A 22,789-nucleotide genomic window follows, 5' to 3' on the forward strand; every position below is an offset into this window, starting at 1 on the left:
ACACATATACTGACAGTTGCACTTGCCCTAATAATGTTGATTATTTCGTCTAAATATTGGTCCAAATCTGAAAGCGTTTTCAAAGTAGGAGAGTTCCAAACGCAACTCCGGAGTTTTCTAGTTCCTGTTTGGGTTTTCTACTTACCTTAAATGTTGGTAGATGTTTTAATATTCTACTTCAAAGTTAATTCACTTAGCAATATTTCTTTTTCCTGATCTTATTTTGGGTGAAAAAAACCCAAACATTTTAGACACTTTTCCGTATAGAATGTAAGTACCAATCTTTATGAAAAACAAAAGATATATTCCGTTAAAATTAGTTAGAGACATCAGAACCCTTGTAGCCTTTCGAAAGGCATGTTGACGACCTGTTCAGTTTACACATGATGCGGTACCCTATGACGGTTACAATATTCATGTGTAACTCGCCAACAGAAATAACGAATCATTTATTTTATTTCAAATAGTTTAAAATTTATTTTGTGGAAGGTGATAAGTATGATTTACGAATAAACACGTAAGTCAGTTTGAGTTATCGCCCTTCGCTTGTACACGGAGGCCAGCAGGTGGAACGCCACCATCTTCGTGGTTAATCGTGAAAAAATCCTGCCGGATAATTATCAAAAGGGAAATGAATGCCTTTCTTGTTCATTTCTCCATGAGATATAATATAATATCTGCTAATTTTGAACAATAAAATTCCTCTGATTCCTAAAATCTCGCTGGGAAAGCCAGTAAACATTAGAAATAGGCTCACAAGTGTTCCATTATAGTTGATTTTTAAAACTGAAAAGATAATATTGATGTGAATATGAAAAATTAGCGTTAATGTGCACGCACATACCAAGGAAATCTGCACAATTAGATGAAATGTTTGCAAGATTTGCCGCTGAATTTGAGGAACATCTTAAAAAGCTGGAATCGTTTTGTTTGTGAACTAAAAGCAGACATATTTGCAGATATCCACAAAGATAAGACCACAACGATTGTATCTCTTTATTGTTCAGATTAACCAATCGTATTTGCTGCAATGATTGGCCATAAACATTGTACATGTAACTCTTAAACTAAAAGTGCGAATACCAACGTGACAAAAGTAATTAAAACAAAACCGGTAGATTATAACAATAACCATATTCCAAATAAAAATAATTAAACATCTTTACCTATACGACCCACATATATATATCTGGAAAATAGAGGTGGAAACCGATCCATCACTAATAAAAAAAGGTGCTGCAGAAAGTTGTGTTTCACTTTACACTACAGTCCTTTGCTGAATATTTCTCTCGACGGCGATTCGAATAGAGAAATGCCAAGGGGTTCAAACAAACAAACAAGTATATTTTAACACATACTTGGACAATGCAGCACTGCCAGAGGTACTTGACGTGCTGTCCTTGTTACTGAGAACTTTAGGATTTTTTTTAATGGCCCCGCAGTGAGAAGTATGGATGTTTTTATTACTTTGTGTATGATTGGCCAGGTTCTATGGATACCAACAATACGACTAAGTTCAATTTCATACCTGTATCAAACACAGAAAAAATCTCCAAAAATAGATTGACCAAAACCATATCAAATCTGGACCTGCATCTCCTCATAACGCAATTACGTATAGTGTCTCTATGTATCAAAGAGCAGAAATTGAGAACTCTAGAAATTTGCCATTTTGGGGATGATAAAATGGAAAATCATGCAAGATTCTGTTTATTACATTACTTATATAGTTTGCAAAGATGCGTGGAAATAGGGTACCGTCATACTCAATTGGCGATATTCACACTTCATGTCTTTGGTTACATTTAGTGAGCCCCAGCACCTGATGATAATCACGATGATAACCTTTAGTCCACGTGTATTAATAAGAAGCATTTCGTCGATCTCTGCTTAATTTTACACAAAACATGAGAACTAAATACACTTGAATACTCCCGTCATCTCGAAGTTTTTCCCATGGTCCCGCCGAGTTCGAGATAACGAGGTTCGAAATAATATACAATACCTCTGCCGACACATCTTGTTGATCCTGTTCTTATGCAGATCATATCTATTCACATTGTTCTGTTTCTGAACTGTGTATCCAAAGAGAATTAATCTTAATTCTGTTTCAAAAAAGACTTCGAGAAAACTCATCTCTCTATATTTCGATGGAATCGTCAGCTACCGAACAAACAACAGCAATGGATGCAAATAGAATATATTTATATATTTGAATAATTCTGCTCACAGCTCGTCGTAAAAGTGCATTTTTATACATACATGAACTATCCAGAGCGATTGCAAAGATTAAACAAGAACACGCGAAGATATCAAATCTAATAACTTCCAATATTGTAGATGGGGTTTCCGAACACAGCTGTCCGTTAACTTTCTAGTACATCAACACAACGGTTAACACATTCAGAAAGTATTTAATCTGTCAGATATACACTACACATATACATGACTAGGAAATAGAAAGTAATATTAATGATTCTCAGGAAAACTACCTTTAGTGTGTATTATTGAAAATGTGAGTAGAAACTGTGTAAATCGTCGTAAACATACTTTGACTTTTTTTTCTCTGGTAGAGAGTAATTCAGTACTGTCCAGCGACAATTCTAGACTCAATACCTCCCCCAGATCACAGTGTCACTTAATCAAACACATTTGTTCTAATTAAATTCTTACATTGGAATAATATTAAGTTAATAAATCCGATCTCATGTTTCGTATCTGTCATAAAGGCAAAGTAAAGTCGTCGATGGCCCTCAGTTTGTAAAATCACTTAGATAAGTTCAGGAACAGAAACGGACAGGTTAGAATTGTCAGGAACCAGCTACATGTACATGTATTTGGGTTTTTTTAATGTACAACAAACATGCCACAATGCATGCCACTATTTTATGCCATTGGAACTATAGATTTACTGTGGCTGATTTGTAAATAACCCATGAGCAGCGATACCTATGCCGTCGAAGAATAGAAGCAGTCCAAACACAAGGCACAGTATGGTGATGCCGACATATCCAGCTACTTGGGCCGACGGACGGTCGTCCTGAGCCGACGTTAGAGAGCGCATGTGCGCACTGGTATTCTTCGCATCCACTGTCATCTCCTTTGCTAATTTCTCCATCTTTGCTTTCAAAACAGGGTCGTTTTCCAAAGCATTCTCCAAGTTAGAGCATGAACAATCGCAAGATTTCATCTGACCGAGAACACTGTTAACTGTAAATAAAAAGTGATAATAAACATACCATGTACATGTATATATATATACATACTACAATTTATCCGTCTGCTTGTCTAGCAAATGTAAATGTACAGACATAAATTAGAGAAATATTTTTTGGCGATGGTTTGTCCTGGTGTCTCTTGTAATGTAAAGCAAGTATTCGATGTATGGTCTTCATTTGATATGCAAATATTAGTATTCCTGTTTAGGGGGGAAATGTATGTCTTGTGAACATTTTAAATCACTACAGTCACTCCTTCCTCGACATGATACTACAGCCAATGAATACATACCATCTATCAATAGTAACGGAGGTCTTGGCATTAAACTTGGGCCGCTTGAACAGTTAATGGTATGTCGCTATATGACGTCATGATAATCTGTTAGATCAAGTGACGTTATTCAAATCTCCAATCCGCTGCTGCAGCGAATGTGTAATTAGAAACCCCATATTGATGCTGGTATAAATTTTATGACTGAAATGATTAACATGATCATAATGATAATCATTAGAGGTAAGTCTTTCAAAAAAACAAAAAATAGATCTAAAAAAATCTCCAATCTCCAATACGAATCCGCTGCTAATGTCAGCCCCCTTCTCCAGTGATGGTTAAAACTGTCGTGCTTTTGACCAACCAGAGCGATGCTTTATAGTAACTGCGTTGAGATTCGCCGATTTTGCTGTTCTTACTAAATGAGGCGCATAGGTTGAATAAGTTGATTTCCATGAAATAATTCCGTGTGTATTTCTGATTTGGTAGATATTAACTTTTTTAATCGATTCTGTTCAGAATGCAGTATAAAATGGTAGAATACAACCCAAAAGCAACGTATTCAAAATGGCGTTACCTTGTCGTCGAACTTAATATCAAACTATCTGGCGTCAAAGAGCACGCTAATATTTCCCGTTCTTTTTTAACGTCTTTATTTTACTAGTGGGAGACATCTTAATGGAGTTTGTAGATGGAATGAGTGAAGAGAGATATCTTAAATAACGAGATTTAACGTCTTATAAATCTTATTACTCGTTATGTCCCACGGCTTTAAATCTATAATCGGTGATAAGTTTTCTTACGATATAAATCTTATGGTACTTGTCATCGTGAAAATATCTGGTTTTTAGAATAATTCAATATCAGTGATCGGATTTGCAAATGTGTAAGCAGTCTGGGTCAGAAGGTGATTAACTGTATTCGGTAGTGATATGAAACAGGCGTGTTTTAGCATGTGCATTAATTCTACAGATTAGTTTTTGGTTCACTTAAATATTTCATTTCAAAATGTAAATAATTGTTCAAATAAGCGATGTTGTTTGTTGTGACAAACAAGTTTATTGACGGAAATGCTTAAAATTGCTTTTATTATCCATCGTTTGGAACTATATTTCGCGTGGAGCAATCATTTTGACGTGCGTCATTAGGCGCAATTCGTCTGGTAACAAAGACTTAATAAACAGAATACATGGTCAATGTCTTAAAATATAAGCTGCATTTTGGTGAAGGTGTAGATAGACAAAAGCAGGAAGTCTTTGGCGAGCCACTTTTTTCATCTCCACCATTGTAGAAATATAGCGTTTATTCTAAGACACTGACCATGTATTCTCTACATCACAAGTCATGATTACTCCCTAAACCACGTCATGATAACTCCTTATACCACGTCTTGATAACTCCCCATACCACGTCATGATAACTCCCTATACCAAGTCATGATTACTCCCTATACCACGTCTTGATAACTCCCCATACCACGTCATGATAACTCCCTATACCACGGCATGATAACTCTCTGTACCACGTCATGATAACTCCCCATACCACATCATGATAACTCCCCATACCACGTCATGATAACTCCCTATACCACATCATGATAACTCTCTGTACCACGTCATGATAACTCCCCATACCACATCATGATAACTCCCCATACCACATCATGATAACTCCCCATACCACGTCATGATAACTCCCCATACCACGTCATGATAACTTCCCATACCACGTCATGATAACTTCCCATACCACGTCATGATAACTCCCCATACCACGTCATGATAACTCCCCATACCACATCATGATAACTCCCTATACCACGGCATGATAACTCCCCATACCACATCATGATAACTCCCTATACCACGGCATGATAACTCTCTGTACCACGTCATGATAACTCTCTGTACCACGTCATGATAACTCCCCATACCACATCATGATAACTCCCCATACCACATCGTGATAACTCCCCATACCACATCATGATAACTCCCTATACCACGGCATGATAACTCCCCATACCACATCATGATAACTCCCTATACCACGGCATGATAACTCTCTGTACCACGTCATGATAACTCCCCATACCACATCGTGATAACTCCCTATACCACGGCATGATAACTCTCTGTACCACGTCATGATAACTCCCCATACCACATCATGATAACTCCCCATACCACATCGTGATAACTCCCTATACCACGGCATGATAACTCTCTGTACCACGTCATGATAACTCCCTATACCACGGCATGATAACTCTCTGTACCACGTCATGATAACTCCCTATACCACGTCATGATAACTTCCTATACCACGGCATGATAACTCTCTGTACCACGTCATGATAACTCCCCATACCACGTCATGATAACTCTCTGTACCACGTCATGATAACTCCCTATACCACGGCATGATAACTCTCTGTACCACGTCATGATAACTCCCTATACCACGGCATGATAACTCCCTATACCACATCATGATAACTCCCCATACCACATCGTGATAACTCCCTATACCACGGCATGATAACTCTCTGTACCACGTCATGATAACTCTCTGTACCACGGCATGATAACTCTCTGTACCACGTCATGATAACTCCCTATACCACGTCATGATAACTCCCCATACCACGTCTGATTGTAAAACCCGATTTTTTTTTCATTTTATGATTAATTACAAATAACAATTATCTTAATATGTGTTTTCATCTGATATGAGGTTTTATGAAACTCGCGTAGAAACTTAACTTTGCACTGGCCAATGTTCATAAAATTAAAAACAAGAAATGAAAAGTCATTTAAAACCCTTTATAATATCTTATCACAATATTAATCTTAATCGTGAACCTGAAGTTATTATAAAGAAATCTGAATGGAATTTGTAAAAATGTCAACAGATTACTTACATTCTATAACTGTAGCCGCAAAAAGGAAAAGTAACAATATCCTCGCCATTTTGTCTTATGCCAAGTATGCGGGTTCGACTAAGATCCTGTACCAACGCATATTCGACCGAAACTTACTGGTCCTAAAATTTACAAGGTTCTTGAAATTGACACAAATTGATTTTTGTATTTTGTTATACATAATAGGTACTAAAGCCCATTTTGTTGACTGAATATCAACATCAGTTGAATGTTTATTTGTCTGAACAACACATGTTTAAACAAAAAAGCCTCTGTTAGTAACCGGACTGAGTGCGCACTACAGCTTATTCATAACAATGTCTGAAGCCTTCCATCGATATCTCTGTGTACATTAGAATGTAATTATTATACATTCTGCGATCGACATGAGGTCGGTTTCACCGAGGCCGCTTTTAATACAGGATGTACAACACCTCGTTAATGATTTATTTCTAAATGATACTTGGAGTTTTTAATTATTTGCCTTACACAATTTCCTTCCTGAGTATTTATTCTGTTCATATTATATTTGCTAATCAATGGAAATTTGGAAATATCGTCCAAATACCACAGACAGTTGCTAGTTGTGGCTACCCAAATGACCATTCACGCCAATAGGCACAAGTAATAGTTGTTCAAATGTTATTTCATATACATAAAACGTTACTTAATGTAATATGTATCATATCATTTTGAAAACGGAAATCTTCTGTATCAAATAGAAATGTTATCCGTAAACCCCTCACATTTTCATAGAAATATCTCCAAAACTAGCTTTCATGGCAGATAATCCTGTATGTTTTTTTACAGAAAAGTCATTGTTAGAGATTTTCTTTATGTAGAAGTGATTGAATACTATCGTTGATCAGTCTAGACTTGACTTAGAAGATCTATCAGAATTCGGTCTTCAGGTATGACGAGATTAAGCTGAGGCCATTTTGACTAAGTTACAAAGTATATTTCTCTTTAACACTTTCACGTTTAATGAGATTATCTTTGCTCTGTCGTAAGCCAAAATTGACAACAACAAAAAAGCAGCGACACAGCATTCCTTTCCCTGTAAAGTCAATATTGGATAAGGTATCTGGTCCAACCCGAGTCGGGAAGAGACTTATGATCGATGTATTGGTTTTGGATAAATATCCCCAAGTACACGTACGTAACCTTACTTATGCTGTATATTGTATATTACGTTTCATGTAACCTTCATGTTTTTTTTCTGAATGTGCTATAATCTGCTCACATGCTCCGTGCGTATATCAAATTCGTTTGTTTTTGTAAACCTGATCCAAATGGGATGTTGTAACTTACCATTATTCTTTGTTCCAAACTCCAATAACAACCAGAGACTCACTTCTGTATTCTATGTAATTTTAACTCAAGAAAGTTAAGAATAACTTTCATAATTAGACGCCACGAGATTCCATCGCTGTGCCTTCTCACGTGACATAATTACGATACAAAGTCGACCACTGTCCTGAAGATTAGTGTCAAATACAGGCGGTCACGTTGTACTTGTCTGGACAAAAGCTGGACAGCTGTCGTGTTCAGACATCGGTCCCCGTGGGACAAGGAAGGCGTAATATTTCCCAGCTGTAAGATGTTTCCAGTTGATTTAAACTTTACTCCATCCATTCGAAAAATAGAATTATTGGGCCTCCTAAGTTCAGATCTATTCTTGATCATGTCAAGGATTGTTATGAGCCTTGTCAATATTTAATTTGATCACCTCTTTGTGATAATCTGAATTGTACCATCTATCATTATCATATTCAAATCATGTTCAACACTGAAACTTATACAACGAGGCGTTAATTTGGTGCAAAGATGTCAGATTGCTTTTATTTACACGTCGTACGCGCTAACTACACATCTTCAGTTCAACTCCATTAATGCACAAAAGATAGGAAATGAAAGTAATCGGTGAAGTTTTATTTATTTTTTACATCATTACGACTGCCCCTCTAACACCCCCTCCACCCCCCCCCCTCTCTCTCTCTCTCTCTCTCTCCCTCTCTCTCTCTCTCTCTCTCTCTCTCTCTCTCTCTCTCTCCTCTCTCTCTCTCTCTCTCTCTCTCTCTCTCTCTCTCTCTCTCTCTCTCTCTCTCTCTCTCTCTCTCTCTCTCTCTCTCTCTCTCTCTCTCTGTTAATCATCGAGACATTGCAGCATGAATGTGAGAACTAACACGTGACATATCCATTATGTGACATATATGGTCATTGATATGCCAGCAAACATTGGTTTCATTGTTTCAACACAAATGGTATTCTTCTGAAGATTTGTCCAACAAGTTTGTTATGGAATTTTAGTCATGTTAGGATATCTCAGGTGCAACTGCACAAAGTAAACATATAATTTAAAGTCAAATATAAGCCGAATGGAATTCACTTCCTGTTAGACTGAAAGTCTGCATCTGCCTTACAGTAGAATCTGACAGAAGATCAGCTTAAACGTTAAAAAACCCTGGGAGACATTAGGTGTCTGTGTCAGCTTGTTTCATCCATAGTCCGAAACACCTATGTAAATAGCTGATTGTTAGCTCAATAAGTTCTCAATCTGAAGCTTTGACAACTTATTATATTATTTTATATTCTTGCTGGGCGTTTTAATGGGTACAGTTAAACAATATACGTTTTAGACATTTTTGAAACATGACTAGCTGTGTTGTAGAAAATAGTTGTGTACTCGATCTGTTCTAAAGACATGTTATATTTGGATGGAATACTTAAAACTCGTGGAACTTTTGCAACGAATTGTATTTTTTTCTTGGTTTTATAAACCAAGTTAGGATGTTACAGGGCCCGTTTTATTGACAGATAGAGGCTGGTGCGCCATTATGAATGTTTGATTATTTGTGGTTTATCAATGAATTTGTTCAAATTAGCCAATGTTCAGGAAATCACAGATATCTGGTTCAACGGTTGTCGAGAACATGTCGCGATAGACCGAATATTTCTCTCTCTAAAAAGAGAAATTAATGTCAATATTTACATTTATTATTCTGTTATTGATATCAACATTTCTTTAATCATTATCCTCATTTTTTTAGGTATAAGCCCAGCAAATTAACCGAATGTTAGATTGTCCGATTTGTCGTTTTGAAGGGATATGTTACTTCATCCGTGTACAAAAATATTTGAAGATTGTGTCGTCTCTCTTAATGAATCAAACAGATATAACTCTGATCTACAAGAGTTATTTCCCTTCGTGTTCATTTACGGTATGAAATTTGCCAGTTTTCGACTAGATGATAATCTTTTTATTTTAAACTACAATTTTGATGGTGTGAGGCATATATTTTCAGATCAGTAACATTTTCTAGAAATGTCTTATTGTTTGACTGCTGAGTTTTTGGCCCTGGATTTTAGTACCTTGTATTTCACGATTGTTCTTACAAGAGACATATATATATATATAACTATCTCAGTTGTCCTACCATTTCCTAGGACATAGTGGATCGTCGTTCTTAATTTCTAGTAAATATCCTTCTTTTACCCTATTTGTGCTTATTTAACAAATTTACTGGGAAAATTGCTTACAGGCAGCTATGTAAAATTTGAATAGTCCTTTTTTGCTTTATTTCCTTAAATACTCCACACATCTTTCTCCAATTGCATGTTTGTATAAATAAGTTTAGAACAAAATGGCTTCCGGGCAATTTCGTGATTGTCTGGAATGTCAGCAGGGATACAAAATACACAACTATCGTGCAGAAAATTCCATTGTTTAATTAACAAAACATAAAAAGATACTAAGAAAGTTCAGTTTGAAAAAGTTTATTTTTCATAATAGGTCTAAAACAGCAAAATATTGACAAAGACAATCTGAAATTAAGCAAATATGTAAATGTACAAAATGATAAGTATAAATTAATTATGCACAAAAATACAACAAATATATAAAAATGGAGACAGCACCATATCATGAACATACATTAAAATTTAATTTACTTTCAAAGCAAATCAAAGCCGTCAATAAATAACTTGTTTACATATGTCAGACTTAAGTGATGGTCACTGCGTAATTTATTGTCTGTACTGGACACCACGTGGTTCATCAGATAACGGTAGAGATTTTATATTCAATTAACATGAACTTTCATCGAAATGACAAAAATATAACTTTGAAAACACTCGGGATTTAGATAAATATATAGTTTGTAAAACGATATGGCTAATACCTACATGTACTTTTAAGTGAAACTGAAGATAAACATTTCACACAATGTTTTATCATCGAAGTCAAAGACAAGAAAGTTTAAACTTAATTGTATCCAGTTAAAATATAAAGATACGTTATCCTAATAAGGTATCGAACGTAATCTGGATCGGACATCCTCATTTACCAATATACAGTAGGATCAAACACCTTTCTCTACCAATGTACAGTAGGATCAGACGTCTTCCTCTACCAATATACAGTAGGATCAAACACCTTTCTCTACCAATATACAGTAGGATCAAACACCTTTCTCTACCAATATACAGTAGGATCAAACACCTTTCTCTACCAATATACAGTAGGATCAAACATCTTCCTCTACCAATATACAGTAGGATCAGATATCTTCCTCTACCAATATACAGTAGGATCAGACAGAATCCTCTACCAATGTACAGTAGGATCAGACAGCTTTCTCTGCCAATGTACAGTAAGATCAGACAGCTTCCTCTACCAATGTACAGTAGGATCAGACAGCTTTCTCTACCAATGTACAGTAGGATCAGACAGCTTTCTCTGCCAATGTACAGTAAGATCAGACAGCTTCCTCTACCAATGTACAGTAGGATCAGACATCTTCCTCTACCAATGTACAGTAGGATCAGACAGAATCCTCTACCAATATACAGTAGGATCAGACAGCTTTCTCTACCAATATACAGTAGGATCAGACACCTTTCTCTACCAATGTACAGTAGGATCAGACATCTTCCTCTACCAATGTACAGTAGGATCAGACAGAATCCTCTACCAATGTACAGTAGGATCAGACAGCTTCCTCTACCAATATACAGTAGGATCAGACACCTTTCTCTACCAATGTACAGTAGGATCAGACACCTTTCTCTACCAATATACAGTAGGATCAGACACCTTTCTCTACCAATGTACAGTAGGATCAGACACCTTTCTCTACCAATATACAGTAGGATCAGACAGCTTCCTCTACCAATATACAGCGGGCTCAAACATATACAACACACATTTGGAGCGGCATTAGAACGAGAGGATAGATAGAAACAGTGGAAATATGGCTCACGATAACCCTCATTTATCCAGAGTCCCAGAGTCTGCGATGATAGTCAAATCTGTCGTTCCTACACTAAGTCAAAGTAAGGAACGACTTCAGAATGTGAGAATATAATCAAGTTTGTACAAATACATGTGGTTTCCAGGATGCACGTGACCGACTATCGGTTCTATGTGCCGTTTTGCATGGCTACATAACGACTACACTACAACTTCATGTACTACAACACGCTCACAAACACTCTCCTACAAAAAATGTTCACTGTTCTATGACATCCTCCTCAGGTTCAGAGTCCGACATTACCTCCGCTTCCTCTTCCTCTAGAAGGTACAAAAGTTCTTGCGCTAGTGCTGAAATAGCTGGACTACTGTTTTGTAAAGCATGGAGGTTTAACGACTCCCCGTTGCCTATATCTATACTACGGTTGTCTGTACTTCCGTTGGACACAAATTGCGTTATATCTGCTGTCTGTAATGATGTCAAATGCGTGTGTTCAATGCTATTGTCACTTTCCGAAATACCAGAATCGTCTAATGAATGTTCGTGTTGTGATGGTGACGTCATGGCGTCGTCAAATTGATGACGTAAAAGTTGCCCAAAGTCCGGAGATTTCTGATAGTCCTGAAGATGATTGCGTAATCCTACCACAAAGGGATCGTCTATAGACATGTGTTCCACTTCCACCAGGTAGCTGATGGCCTGAGCAGCGCAGTCTCTGTACCCGGCCAGCACCATGCTCGCCTGGTTGTATGGTAATCCAATCATTGCAGGATGCGGGATACCCATCATCGACATGGGGTCATGACCTCCGTGTGACGTCATCGTTTCTGTTGGCATAACCTCAACTGCAAAGACACAAAAAGATGGTCAATTTAAATAAGATGGTAGCAACATAATCATTCTAGTATAACTGGTAATATACATTTAAATGTATGAGCGGATCCTCGCTACCATCCGAATCCTTCTTGAATTAATAAAAACATCCCAAATTCCACTAGCTACATTGTATCCGTATAACAGAATCAGCTAAAATTACTTCTACAAAATTCAAAGTACCTCCGGTATTTGATTGAAAAGCTGTTCAGTTTTCGAGTGTTTTACTCCATCTAGATAAGAAAACGTAACCACACATTGCAGCTGAATATGACCCGGTACGTTTGTATCCGGGTTCTAACCTTGCAGAACCGGAAATCAGATTCTGTCGACACTCCCGTCATTTAAAACCGAAAAAACTTTTTAGAGTATAATATCATAAATCAAATGCAAAGTCAAAATCTAGAAGAAGCAATTAACATCTGTTCAAGTTTTCCTTTTTATGAAAACATCGATAGCGGAACATGCGATAGAGAACGTACATAACGAATTAAACAGTCTCTTTGATGTGTGTTTAGATATTTCTGCATAGTCCTTCAAACTTATAGACAAGATCGAAACGTTTACGATGTTAAATACCAATGTATACCAAGCATTATACGGTGACCCCAACGGGTGCAAAATGTTCTAACGTTTACAGGGTGTGATTTCCTGAATAGCTGCAATAAATGGAAACTGAAGGATATTAACTTTGTGGCTTATTTATCCCACTTCAATCCAGTAACTTCAAACGTTAAATATATACACTGGTATTGTGGATAGCCCTCACAAGTTTCTTTATGCAAGCTAAAGATTTACGGTACAATTTTAACTTGGCATTACATAACGCCAGTGTTGGACTATCAATGCCAATTAATTGCATAAAACACGAATCAGGTGTATAAAGGTCTCCTTGGTGCGTCATAAGCCGACTAGGGTAAGCGTTATACAACTATTTACAAGACACTACATAGATCCTCTTTACTGCTTGTGAGGCTGTGCGTTATAGAATTATTTCCAGCTTGTGACTGTTCGATTTCTTATCATAATGACATGTGATACAGTTTCAGAAAGCAAAATAGAAGAAATGTGCTACAGTTTTCAAATTGCAACCGTTAACTTCTACAAATTCCTTCGTTATATATGACAATGGTTTCGAAGTAGTCAACGATTACACTACCATTTTAATTATTTGGTCTCGATGAATCTCACGTAAACTGTATGGTTAAAGTGTCTGTTCTTACACTATGTGGCCCTTTCTCTCTGACGGTGGGTGCGCCAGAGAGACTGTCGACCTTGATGTTTACAATTGGCTTCACAAATACGCTTTTGGTTTAAAGCAGATGTTCGCCCGTTGCTCGGACAATATAACGTATATACCACAATGGGATGGTTTTGTATACATATTCACACACACAAGGCATCATTTTCGGGTTTACAATCCACTGACGCCCACGTTAAACTGTCCATTGTCGCGTCCGATTCGAAGTATACATTACGTCTCCGGACAATGAGAAACGTTCAAATAAGAATGACAAGTGAAAAGCAAGTAAGGTTTAACGAGGTCGCGGTCAGTCAGGGATAACTTCAGAGGTCAGAGACACTGACCGGATATGGGTCATTACAATAGTGTCACCGAAAGCCAACTCAAGAAGAGCTCACCCTGAACAATAACAAACAGAGATCTACCAGAGGGTGGAGACGCGACATGCAACAATCACAGGATCGTAATCTAGGATTAATACCAGCAGTTGCCAGCCATATAGATTATCTATCTATATATTAGTCAACTGTCGTTTACTGTATAGTACAAAATACAATAATTACGGTGTGACTACAACAGAATCGTATACAGCATCGTCAGTCGTGTGATGTAATACTACGTTATCATAACATCTATTATATTATATTGTGATACCATATCAAAAACTTAATGTTCCAAGACTTCCGTCTCTCTGTTGCCACAACTTCTGACTTCACGAGGAACAGTCACTAATCCGTCAGAGCACTAGCTGGTTTTATTTCCCACAAACACAACATTCCAGCATCAGTGTAACTATCCCTTAATGGCAGTAACGGGGCTGTTAATAACGCTGATCTTGTCTCGTTACCAGAGTCTCTAACATACAGCTACATAACACATACCTCAAATTACACGTTGGTTCTGAGCACAGATTCAATTTAAATCTTCACTGCTTTCAAAACAGTCACGAAATATCTTCCCAAAGTTTAGCACAAATGAGCACATATCCCGATGAATTTAGCTTCGGAACTCCCACACGTGTGCTGTTATGGAAGGCCTGGGGGACGGGAGGGAGAATGCTGTATGAATGGACCCACAGCTGACGCTACTGGCGTTCACATCTGGTTCCCATAAACCTAAAGCTACTCATCATATATGCCAGGGCTAGGGCTGCTGATGACGGCAGCTTCCAGATCAAGCAGGCTGGCACGCTGGTATCGACCAATTACCCAGTACATATCAATGGTAGAAAAAAGCAAGGTGATTGATTTTTTTCCCTTCATTTTTCTGTTAAGGACGCAACAACTATATTGATAATCGTCAGAACGTCCTTCGATCGTGTTGCCTGTCGGCTAGAGTGAACGACGTCACCGGTCGTATAACGGCATGTGTATTGTTTCAGGGTGATTGTGATATTTAACAACAAACCATAAACACAATCTAACCCCATTTTATCAATATCTCTTAATCGATCACGAACTGCAACAGCTGAAATATAGAGGAATGGGTCGTGTGGGAGAAGAAAAAAAACAAATATCGGGGATTTAAATGGTCTTTTCAGTATACCGTGATTGTCTGCTAAAAATCGAGCGTGCGCTCGCTCGTTGCTGTTCAGAACAAAATGTACCTGTGAAGAAAAGCCCAGGTATAACCTATAATTGTCTAGATGAGGCAACAGATGTTCAGGCTGTGGTATTATACAGAAGTCGGTGCCCGTTATATGTCTTACGTAGCTACATATAGCTGAGCAGGTAGAAAGTGACTACAATATACGCGTGTGGTTGCTGAACAGACAATACATTGTAGCAGGCTTCCAGGAGATAAGGATAATACAATGTCTATAGTCACACATACCATTATAAAGAAATATTGATTAAAATTGAACAGCTATAAACAATTGTCATTCTCCTTTTTTGCAATGTAGTACACAAAAGAACGGGAAAATCTATCATTACAAAAAAATGAAGAAAAGTATGTTTTAAAATAAAAAAAGAGTTGATTAGATGCAAACTTCTTACTAAACTTCATCCGGACTTGGATTGCTTTCCACACTGAAGAGGTCTCGGACACTGTCTATAAAATGGGTGTTGTATTCTCTTTATAAATGAACTAATATGTAAATCTCCGATGATTGCAAGTTGATCAAAAGTAAAACATTCATTTGTATGTAGTTGTAAAGTTTCATTGATAACGTGTTAATGATATTGACAGTCACTAGTCACTTTTAAAACATTCGTGAAATCTAGAAACTTTGTGAATACCCAGACGGTGATTATTTACTAGACCTGTAGAATCCTATATCAGTGACCTATTTCAATGATTTATTGACGACAATGTTCAATAGACATGCGATCAAAAATCAGCCTAACCTTTCCTCGTTATTTCCCCATTGCATGTATTAACTGGGAACTGATCACGAGGTCATGTCGGACTGGAAACGTCACACAAATCAAGCTCGACCTCGATCTGTGATCACGATACAGATTACTATCTAACATATACGTGAAGGGATGTTTAGAAAGCTGCAAATATATATGTGTCCAGCCGAGATATACCAAAGACATCTCGCTAACAAGAATCCGTGACATCACATTGTTATGATAAAACAGAAAAATGCGAGGTAGCTGTTTTTATATAGCTAAGTATGTGACGATATCATATAGAATAGTTGTACATAATTTTTGTAAGTTTTTAACTAGTTAATTCATAGCCTGGCAGTAACACAGCGTATCTGTGATAAATTTCAATGTACGAGAAATCGTACATATTCCTGACGAAATATGACATGGGGTCATTTGGTCTCTATTTCTATAAAAGTCTATTTTGGAACACTGAAGTGCATTAATACTCGTATGTTTAAAGTTACATTCATGAATTTGTAAAAGAAACCAAAAACGATCGAAATGATAAGTCATTTGAATGTTATCAGAAGATACATCAGAGAAAAAATGATAACATCCGCCTTTCTAGGTAAACATAGATGTTCATTATCAAAATGTATACGAACCTGGAGAAAATTTCATCCTAAAACTCTCAACGTATGTTATTTTCTGCGATGCTGTGTAAATCCGTGCGGCTATATAGTATACAACTGTTCAGTAGTCAGAGAACTGTAAACATGAACACATGTAGTTTTCCCGTACTACTATACAATAGTCCTGGGGACCAGCTGTTCGCCTCTCTACTTCACTCAACGTCTCAGCTACACACTGCCCTTTCAACGTGTGTACACATCTGTCTACTATCGCATACAAAAACCGGCGGCTTACAACAAAGGCCGTATGGAAAGGGGCCTGCTGCACAGCTGACGGTGTGTGTGAGTAGTCACACGTGTGTGCTGGAATGTCTGTCCCCTTTCCCGTGATAATAGCCCCTAATTTGCAAATACCGTCTCCCAGGAAGCCCGGCCGGGGGCGTCAGTTCCCAAGCGGCTAATCGATACCGCCCAAATTAAAATCGAAATCGTGATCAATATTGGACACCTCGCTCACGACCCTGATGTCGTCAGTGCCATTACGAGATGCATTGGAAAAGTGACGCTCAACGACAAGAAAACTGGATTAAGATACTATACTAGTTACTACGACAATACTAATTGAGCAGCTCTCTTTAATTATTGATTAGAAAATATGCTGTGTTTTTCATGCACTTTAAAAATGTAATAAATGCAATTGTAGATTGCTCAAAACATCTCCAAGTAATTAGGTACCATTTTGAAATTAACACGTCTGTGCGATAATACCGTCGTTCGTAATGAATTAACAGAACGTTTTTCTGGACACCAGTCCCGGAAAAGCTATTAAGTTTTTTTAGTTTTTTTTTAACTTTCTATGTTAACTACACTATCTCTTATGCTGCCAGTTGCTATTACTACACTAAGAAGTCATACATTGTATTTTCCAGTCAACATATACCACCTGAATGACAAAATTTCTCATCTCTATTAGAGAAGCGATTTTAAAACAAATATCTGTGTTTAAGGCACACCTATGATTTTAAATAGCATCAACACAATTTCATAATCTCGGTGAAGGATGAAAAAAACAAAACCATGAATCATTATTTGTATTGAACGTTTTAAAAAGTCATATTTTCCATCGAGGTTATTTAAGTTTTTCATTTAGTCCTATACTTAACTCTATCTGTTATGTATTTTAATATCAAAGTATATTATATAGGCCTTTTTATGCTTTTGAATGAAAACGTAGTTCAACTCTCACATCGGTAGTGTTTTAGCTGTCCAAACGATTCAACATTCACATCGTCAGTACTTTCATGAATATTGCCGAGCCTGATCTGTACTTATTCGCCTAGCAAATGAACTCCCCACACAAAGATGAAAAAGATAGTATTCAATATATATGGCACATCTTGACTTCTGATTTATAATTTCAGCCGAGGAAACAAGGTATCGTTTGAATGGAAACTGGATTAAAGCACTTCAAACGACATTTTTTATTATACTTCACTGTGTTTAGGTGGATACACACAATTACGAGGCCAACAGAGCATGTCAGCTGATTCTCGGTGCATTACGATTAATGTAAACGTGCCCTGTCACCTAAAGATTTAGCACGATCAGCATTAACAAGCTGGAACTAGGGGTATACCTACCGTGACGCACCTGTACATCACACCGGAAATGACGGTAGTTAAAAGTTCATATTCATGAAAAAACTTTTTTTCTATACAAATTGTCACTGTGATAGCAAGATTTACTTTCCTGTATAAATATCACTAGTACAAATATTGGAAATAAACTCCTAGTATGTAACATTTTTAGATATTTCACTGCCCACTAATTACAGGTAAGTAAATGTGTACATTCTCCTTGTCAACAAAACATAACAATGAAGAAATTTATATATATTTATAGTCTCTATAAACTGCATTCCGTACACTATACGTATTGAAACTAGAATTCATTACTTTATCTACGTTATAAGAAGCTCTACTTTCCAGGTTTTATTGTAGATATTGTTACATTACAGTGTTATGACCTCCAGATTGTTATAACTCATTCGCCAATTTAAAGACTATAATCTCTCTTGAAATGTGAATATATGATTTGACCGATTCCTTGTAACCGTAACACACGGTTACAAGGAATCTGTCAAATCTATTGCTGGAGATTAATCGTTCACCAACACACGGTTACAAGGAATCGGTCAAATCTATTGCTGGATTTTCACACATGTCCCCCAAAATAGTATTTAATAGGCACATTTGACCTGGCCTGACATTATCACACCTTCCTGAACATGTTTGGAGTTCCTGACAGATTTGGCACCAAGAGGTGTGATGTACCTGTAGGGGTTAGTCAAGGCAGGTGGCGTTTAGAGGCTGGGCATTTCTGAACAGGTGAAACCAGGTAAGTAGAATGGTCACTCGTCACTCGTATGTCTAGGTAGATTAGTGTCAAATCTGCCAGGAAGAACAAGTGCAGGAACGGCCAGCATGATGACGTAACACCAAACCACAATACAATGACAGCCCCATACTTATCCGTTCTTATCGATAATTGATTCCGATTAGATGGTCACTGTTCAATTAGTGTACAGGTATGTACCGAAATGTCATCTGTCAAGATAATGTTCTTTTAAACGAGTTACACATTTACCACAGACATTAAGTAGGAACCTATTAAATGGTATTACGTTGAGACACGACAGTGTGACATGTAGAAATTTCCAGGATCTTCTCGACACGACACATCTAAAGTAGATTTATGTTTTACAAAGTAGAAAGTGTAACTTCTTGTTTTTTAATTCTTATTCATAACTTGAGTTTTTGGTCAATAAAACTGGATACTTTGGTAAAGCGAAGAAGAAATTGACTAAGTACAAAATTTATTATTAACGATATAAGGAAAAATAAGAAATATTAGCATATCACCAGATCTACAGTCTTGACTTTCTGATACAAAGATTTCACCTGTTATATACGCCAGAGATATGGGAATGTGAAATATCACTCTTCTGGAGACACATAATTTCTAACTTATAATAAGAGTTCTAAACTAAAGTCGATATATATTGTAAAATTATATGGTATATTTAGCATCGGGACGATTTACGTTTAAGTAGAGTGGTTTTGTTTCGGCACAAACAAAATATGGTAAAGTATCGAGTCAATTATATGATGTACGAATGTATTTTCCTCAAAGTGTCTAAATTCTGCTAAAGAAAATATACGAAAAAAATATTTAGAGTTGGCGGTAATATGGTAATCACTTAAAAGTGATTGGCGATAGATAGATATCCATTCTGATGAAGTGTGTATGGTGCAACAAAGATGAAACAGCAGACAAATATCATCACTTGTTTAATCACAAAAATAATAACAAAAAAAAAAAAAAACAACATTTTTCTCATATCCAATATTAAGAACAAAACTATGTCAGTATATCAATATAAGTCTCCGAATGTCAATAAAATGTAAGGATTATGTAAACTATAAATACTAAATATAATGAGGGTAAGTTCATTTCTAGGAAAATTGTAAACAATTCTATGACGAAAATACAATTGTGAGAAAATAGCCACTGAAATTGCAGACCATGATGTCCATAAAAATTTGTCTAAAGAGGATTTTACTGCGAATATTGAGTACAACGAAACAATAATGAATCTGTCGTATATTGATCTCACGTATTGTTAGACAGTGTGTGATTTAAGGCTTCACAAAAAAAAATACAGTGTTTGTGATGAGGAATACACGATTTCTCTATATATGTATAGATAGTAACTAAATGGTTCAATAGGAATTGGAGGGGATATATCAGAAATTGCCCTATTAGCGGAAAACGCGAAAATTACGGATCTTTGTGTTCAATGGCGTCCGACCGGATGATGGTTTACCAAAATCACTGTTAATTAATTATTTTTTAAATCGAGGAAATGCTGGATTTTTCCTCTTTAAAGTAATGTCCATGCCCTTAGACCCAGTCATTTTTCAATTGTATATCAGAGAAAAGCTAAATCAGGTTTGTTTCATCAAACTGAAACAAAACCAGAAAAACCTGTCTATGTTTTAAATGTTGCATACTCAAACCAGGCTATGCTGACAATGCCGACGGAACTCGGACAGACATATGCCGCCAAATCTAACATCGTACGTCTACATAAAAGTATAAAACAAAGCTTAACTCGTTTAAGGATATAGTTTTCCCCTTTTACTTTTTATTCACAACTTGTGCACAATATATATGTAATTGTGATATGAGACTATCGCTTACTGTGAGATCACGTGTTCGCAACGAGTCGTTAATACGTACCTTGAGTGTCGGTGTAATAAGTATCTGACAACAGTTCACTCTGTACCACGGCCGACGTCACATCCATGGAATAGTGGCTTTCAAACGACGAGCACTGAAAAATAACAGATGTTTTAATATTTATTCCTATACAAATTTTGATATCAAAATATCGTTTCTTAATATATTTAGAAAGCTGAAACAAGAGAAAATGTCAACAAGTTAGAGAAATTAAAATCAAACATTGATGAAAGAGGGCAAAAAAGGAACAAAAGAAAGGTTTCCACGGAAATCGCAGAAAAAGGTACAAGGAGAACATGACCATGTATTTCAAAAGGATAAATGTCTTCTGATTCATCGACATCACCCGCATTCTCCACTACTATTACATATATGTCTCTGCTATATCTATATAGTAAATTAAATTATATCTAATTTTCTATATCTAAATTGATATTTGAGTATTTTTTACATAAATACACAATGTTCATTAATATCGTTACATCTCACGAACGCCCAATATAATTGAAGAAAAACAAATTAATATAAATAAGCGTTACGTTTCAGTGCGATTGTACTATAATTGTTGTCTTTAAACTAAACCACAACTTAAAAAAGAAAAGAAATAATCGACAAATGCAATCAACTGTTTTATGATTGAAAAATATTGAGGACTATTTTCCGAGTTTGCACTTTTGTGTCCAACGTTTGTGTAAATCGAAATTACTTGTTAAAGAGAACGTCTACTACGTGACCAAAGGACTTGTTTATCAAGAGTTAGGTCTTTGATTGACCGAGCCTCATCCAGGAAATATCTAAATACAGATGCAGTGGTACGAACTGACAAGAAGAATGTTTCCTTTAAAGTATGTAAGATTTTACCGATTACTTTCAATCTATTATATCATACAAGATTAACCTTTTTATTCGTTATTCTATGTTTTCCAGTGTTAATGGAATAACTACAGTGTATTGGGGATGGTATTTCATACATCAGCAATATATCGTTTTGTGTTTATTATTTTTGGATAAATCGTGACCATGCACATCATGAGAAAACGGAACTCAAACAAAACATCCTAGAATGAAAAATGAAACTAACAGATTAACATTTAATAGGAATGGCAAGTATTTTTGAACACGCCAGAAAATCCATTTACAAGCCTGATGTAGTCTTCTTTACTTCTACATTACGTAATAGAAATGCCATGTAAATCTAGACGAACCCAGGTAGTCTCAAATGAGAACAAGGTAACAGCAAAACAACAACCATACGTAATATCAATCAAGTTGCCGTTTTGAAACAAAGAAAATATTTTGGTATTTAAATTTTTTCGTTTTTACCTGGAAGCGACGTAAAAAGAAGGTTCTATATATAGAATAAGTTAGATAGATCTCTATGTTGAATATTTTCTTGTCTACTTGGTGAGAAATGATTTCCTAGCATGATACATTGGCGGAACTCTACAGAAGAGATATATGGATAATATTTACTGTAACATGAAAACAATGAAATAATCACATAGAAAATTAAAGAGTAAGATTATAATATACAGACAAGATATCTTATTTAACACCAGTAATGTTGCCAATTTTTGACACGGACGAAGCTGTAGGACTGGGCGTTAAAGAGATTTTATTTGTTCATCATCAATAAAAATGATAGATAAACGGATCTGCGGATGATACCCAAATGCTAACAGATTACAGAGTGAATACAGATTTAGCAGATAAAACAGACAACTTGTACTGGTTTAGTTTCATTCTTTCTA

The 22,789-nt window shown here is 36.4% G+C and overlaps 1 protein-coding gene across 2 annotated transcripts; it reads right to left on the reverse strand.

The window, feature by feature from the left end:
• Positions 1 to 11,710: 11,710 nt before the first annotated feature.
• LOC132552723 (uncharacterized) lies at positions 11,711 to 16,925 on the reverse strand. 2 transcript variants are annotated; one of them, XM_060216916.1, is made up of 2 exons: positions 16,770 to 16,925; positions 11,711 to 12,512 (listed from the first exon to the last, which is right to left on the reverse strand). In XM_060216916.1, exons 1-2 carry the CDS (start codon positions 16,783 to 16,785, stop codon positions 11,926 to 11,928), a joined length of 603 nt encoding a protein of 200 aa, XP_060072899.1. In that variant the 5' UTR covers positions 16,786 to 16,925; the 3' UTR covers positions 11,711 to 11,925. The 2 variants fall into 2 exon arrangements, with proteins under 2 accessions (XP_060072899.1, XP_060072900.1); XM_060216917.1 differs by lacking the exon at positions 16,770 to 16,925 and adding an exon at positions 14,665 to 14,848.
• Between the last annotated feature and the right edge of the window lie 5,864 nt (positions 16,926 to 22,789).

The sequence above is a fragment of the Ylistrum balloti genome, unplaced genomic scaffold (assembly GCF_031769215.1).
Source record: "Ylistrum balloti isolate Yb309-2 unplaced genomic scaffold, AGI_CSIRO_Ybal_v1 Utg370274, whole genome shotgun sequence".
In the NCBI taxonomy this organism is placed as follows: Eukaryota; Metazoa; Mollusca; class Bivalvia; order Pectinida; family Pectinidae; genus Ylistrum; species Ylistrum balloti.